The sequence below is a fragment of the Malurus melanocephalus genome, unplaced genomic scaffold, assembly GCF_030028575.1.
Source record: "Malurus melanocephalus ecotype Western Australia unplaced genomic scaffold, MMel_1.1 scaffold_2124, whole genome shotgun sequence".
NCBI classification, from domain to species: domain Eukaryota; kingdom Metazoa; phylum Chordata; class Aves; order Passeriformes; family Maluridae; genus Malurus; species Malurus melanocephalus.
The window spans coordinates 5487-9464 of NW_026625356.1; the positions used below are offsets into that span (position 1 = coordinate 5487).

At 47.9% G+C, this 3978-nt stretch overlaps 1 protein-coding gene across 1 annotated transcript in view; it reads left to right on the forward strand.

Annotated features, from left to right (window-relative positions):
- Positions 1-3972, forward strand: part of LOC130587596 (histone-lysine N-methyltransferase ASH1L-like) — a 9441-nt gene extending 5469 nt beyond the window's left edge. The window contains exons 4-7 of the mRNA XM_057388577.1: positions 219-385; positions 1409-1449; positions 1991-2292; positions 3084-3972. Coding sequence (XP_057244560.1) covers positions 219-385; positions 1409-1449; positions 1991-2292; positions 3084-3175 — 602 coding nt within the window. The 3' untranslated portion in view covers positions 3176-3972. The remainder of the gene's footprint in view (positions 1-218; positions 386-1408; positions 1450-1990; positions 2293-3083) is intronic.
- Positions 3973-3978: the final 6 nt, after the last annotated feature.

The window sequence follows — 3978 nt, forward strand, 5'->3', positions numbered from 1 at the left end:
TTTGGAGGTTCTTCCCTCAAATTGTCCCAAAAATRTGTCCTGCTGGGGTTTTGAAAGACAGAGAACACAGTTGGGACAATCCCAATGGGACAAATCCCACTGGGTGAAACCCCACTGGGACAAACCCCACTGACACAATGACACAGCCCCACAGTGACACCCCCGAGCGTGTCCCCTCAATCCCTGACCCTTTTCTCCCGTCCCCGTTGGGATCCCAGGGCGGCCCAAGGGGGTGAAGGAGCAGGACGTTTACATCTGCGATTACCGCCTGGATAAATCCGCACACCTCTTCTACAAGATCCACCGCAACCGCTACCCCGTGTGCACCAAGCCCTACGCCTTCGACCACTTCCCCAAGAAACTCACGCCCAAGAGGGACTTCTCGGTGAGTGCTGCTGCTCCCAGCTCCTCATGAGACTGGATGGGGTTCTGGTGGGACTGGGTGGGGTTTGGGTGACACTGGATGGAGTTTTGGTGGAATGGATGAAGCTTGGTGACACTGGATAGAGTTTGGTGACACTGGGTGGAGTTTTGGTGGGATTGGATGAAGTTTTGTGGGACTGGATGAAGCTTGGTGACACTGGATGGAGTTTTGGTGAGATGGGATGGAGTTTTATAGGACTGGATGGAGTTTTGGTGACACTGGATGGAGCTTTTCAAGGCTCCTGGTTGTTGATGAAGTTTTGGTGGGACTGGGTGGAGTTTGGTAACACTGTATGGAGTTTTGGTGGAATGGATGGAGTTTTGGTGGAATTGGATGGAGTTTTGGTGGGGCTGGATGGGGTTTTGGTGGAATGGATGAAGCTTAGTGGGACTGGATGAAGTTTGGTGACACTGGATGGAGTTTTGGTGAGATGGGATGGAGTTTTATAGGACTGGATGGAGTTTTGGTGACACTGGCTGGAGTTTTTCAAAGCTCCTGGTTGTTGATGGAGTTTTGGTGGGACTGGATGAAGTTTTGTGGGACTGGGTGGAGTTTGGTAACACTGTATGGAGTTTTGGTGATACTGGATGGAGTTTTGGTGGAATGGATGGAGTTTTGGTGGGGCTGGATGGGGTTTTGGTGGAATGGATGAAGCTTGGTGGGACTGGATGAAGTTTGGTGACACTGGATGAAGTTTTGGTGGGATTGGATGAAGTTTTGTGGGACTGGATGGAGTTTTGGTGACACTGGATAGAGTTTTGGTTGCACTGGATGGATTTTTTAAAAGCTCCTGGTTGTTGATGGAGTTTGGTGACCCTGGATGGAGTTTTGGTGACACCAGATGGAGTTTTGTGGGACTGGATGGAATTTTGGTGTCTGATGTTTGCGATTCACCAGCATTTCCAGAGTATTTCGTAAAACCAGCATTTCCTTCCACTGTGAATTCCATTTGYTGTTAATTATCTTTATTATTATTTATTTCAGCCTCATTACGTGCCAGACAACTACAAGAGAAACGGAGGCAGGTGAGTTCCCCCAGATTGCTGACAGGAGATGAAATAATTCTGTTTATTTGTTTGTCATGCCGACTCTCCTCCTGCCCATCTCCCCCAGAATGCTGTGGAAACACCAAATTTAAGTTTTTTATAGCTCTCTAAATTTTCAGGGAAATAAAAAGGAACAAGTGAGGGAAACAAGAAGAGAAAGGAGCCAGGAAAAAAGTGAGAAAAAAGCCTGGGACAGGAGCCCAGATCCTGGATCCCATTTTTGTGGGGCAGTCAGAGCCCAGCTGGAAGAACCTCCACCAAGGGCTGTGGCTGCTGCAGAAAAACCCCAGTGAGGGCTGGGCCCAGCTGTTTTTASAGATAAAAACTTCTCCAACTGAAAATAAAAAGCTGTTTGTTCTCAAAGCTGCGTTTGGGGATTGTGGGGTGGGTGAGAGTGCAGAGATTGAGAGAAGGGACAGCTCCAGAGAGCCCCTGCCCGCACCTGAGCCCCGGAGAATTCAACATTTCAGGTGAATTCCCCAAAATCTGCTGCTCAAACCAAACCCTGTCCTCCTTCCAGGTCATCCTGGAAATCCGATCGCTCCAAAGCGCCCATCAAAGATCTGACCCCGGAGGAGGATCCGCTGCCCCTGATGGACGAGGTGCTGGCAGCCCCCGAGCAGGCTCCAGCGGAGCTGCCCGGCCCCGAGGAGCCCGACAAGGAGCCACTGGCCACCGAGGGCTGCCAGAGCCACAAAAAGGGCGACGAGAGCCCCTCGGACACGAGGCCACCCTGCAGCCCCGAGGAGCGGCGGCACCTGCAGAGGGAGAGGCTGAACCAGATCCTGCTCAACCTCCTTGAGAAAATCCCAGGGAAAAACGGTGAGGTTTGGCTCTGGCTGCACTCCTCTGGGGTCGTTTCAATGAGTTGTGTTGATAAAATTTATGATTTTTGTTGAGGTTTGGTTCTGGCTGCACTGCCCCACAGGTCTGGGGTCATTTCGATGAGTTTTGTTGATAAAATTTATGATTTTTGGCTGAGGTTTGGTTCTGGCTGCACTGCCCCACAGGTCTGGGGTCGTTTCGCTGAGTTGTGTTGATAAAAGTAATGGTTTTATCACAGGTTGAACTCGATGATCCTGGAGATCTTTTCCAACTGGAACAATTGAGTGTGGACTCGTGTACATTCTTCTTCTTATTATTATTATCATCATCATCATCATCCTCATCATCATTACTATTATTTATATATTGCTATATTATTATTATATTACACTATATTATATTATATTATATTAATTATATTATAGTATATTATAGTATAGTATATTATAGTATATAATATACTATACTATAATACAATTATTATTTTTATAATATAATTATTATTATTATAAATAATAGTATATTATGGTATAATATAGTATATTATGCTTTAATGTAGTATAGTATAATTTTTTTATTATATTATTATTATTATATGATAATAGTTATTTTACTCTCAGTGGAACACAACTCATTCTGTTAACTTTGATGTGTTGATTTCAAGAGAGAAAGCAAAACAAACAAAAAAACCCAAAAAAAGACAAAAAAAGGAAGGGAAAAAAACCTTTTGAGAAGAAAATCACATGAAATTTTAAATAATGAAGCACTCCACCCGTGCTCTGTTGCAGCCATCGACGTCACGTACCTGCTGGAGGAGGGCTCGGGCCGCAAGCTGAGGCGCCGCACGCTGACCATGGCCGAGAGCAGCTTCAGGAAGTGAGCGAGGAGGGAGGGGAGGGCCAGCCGAGCCCTGCGGTCACTCACTGGGGCTGGGGGCAGAGCCCAGCCCGGCCGAGGAGGGAGCAGCAAACGGACAAAAAATCCAAACGGTAGCGCCTGGGGGGCCGGGCCGGCGCGGCGCCCACCCTGCTCTGCAGTGCTCTTGGTGTGTGTGTTGGTGGGCGTGCCTTGTATTGATGTTAGGTACTGAGGAAACCTCGTGGTTATTGTCCAGGATGGTCAAATTTAATTTATTTTTTGCTTGGTATTCCCATTCAGAGGAAAAAAAAAAATTGAAAAAAAAATAATAAAAATAAAAAGTGGGGAGGGCAGAGGTAAAGGACTGAGTTACTCTGAGGAGGAGGAGGATGCTCCCCGTGGTCACTGAGAAGCTGTGGTTGCACCGGGGATGGAAATCCAGGGGAATCTGGGAGATCAGGAACGCGGAGGGGAGAGGAAAGGCCCGGTGGCTCACGAGGAAAGGCTGCCCTGAAGCTGCAGCCTCCGATTTGCACAAGTTCCAAGAAAAGAAGAGAGAAACTTCCCCGGGACGAGCGCGAGTTCACCGTGGGACGGCCGAGGAGAAGGTTCCAGAAGCCCCCGGAGCGGGGCAGGAGCGCTGGGAGGGGGGGGAGGGGGGGTTGGGGCGTGAGGTTTTTCCTTTTTTTCACTTTTTTTCTGCGGAGAAATTTTCTAAAAGCGCAGTCAGTCAGCTCCTGACGCCACCATCGCTGTTGGTTTTTTTGATAAGCCGTGGTTCTCGTGTGTCTCGTGTGTCGTGCGAATAAAAACCCGTTAAAAGAT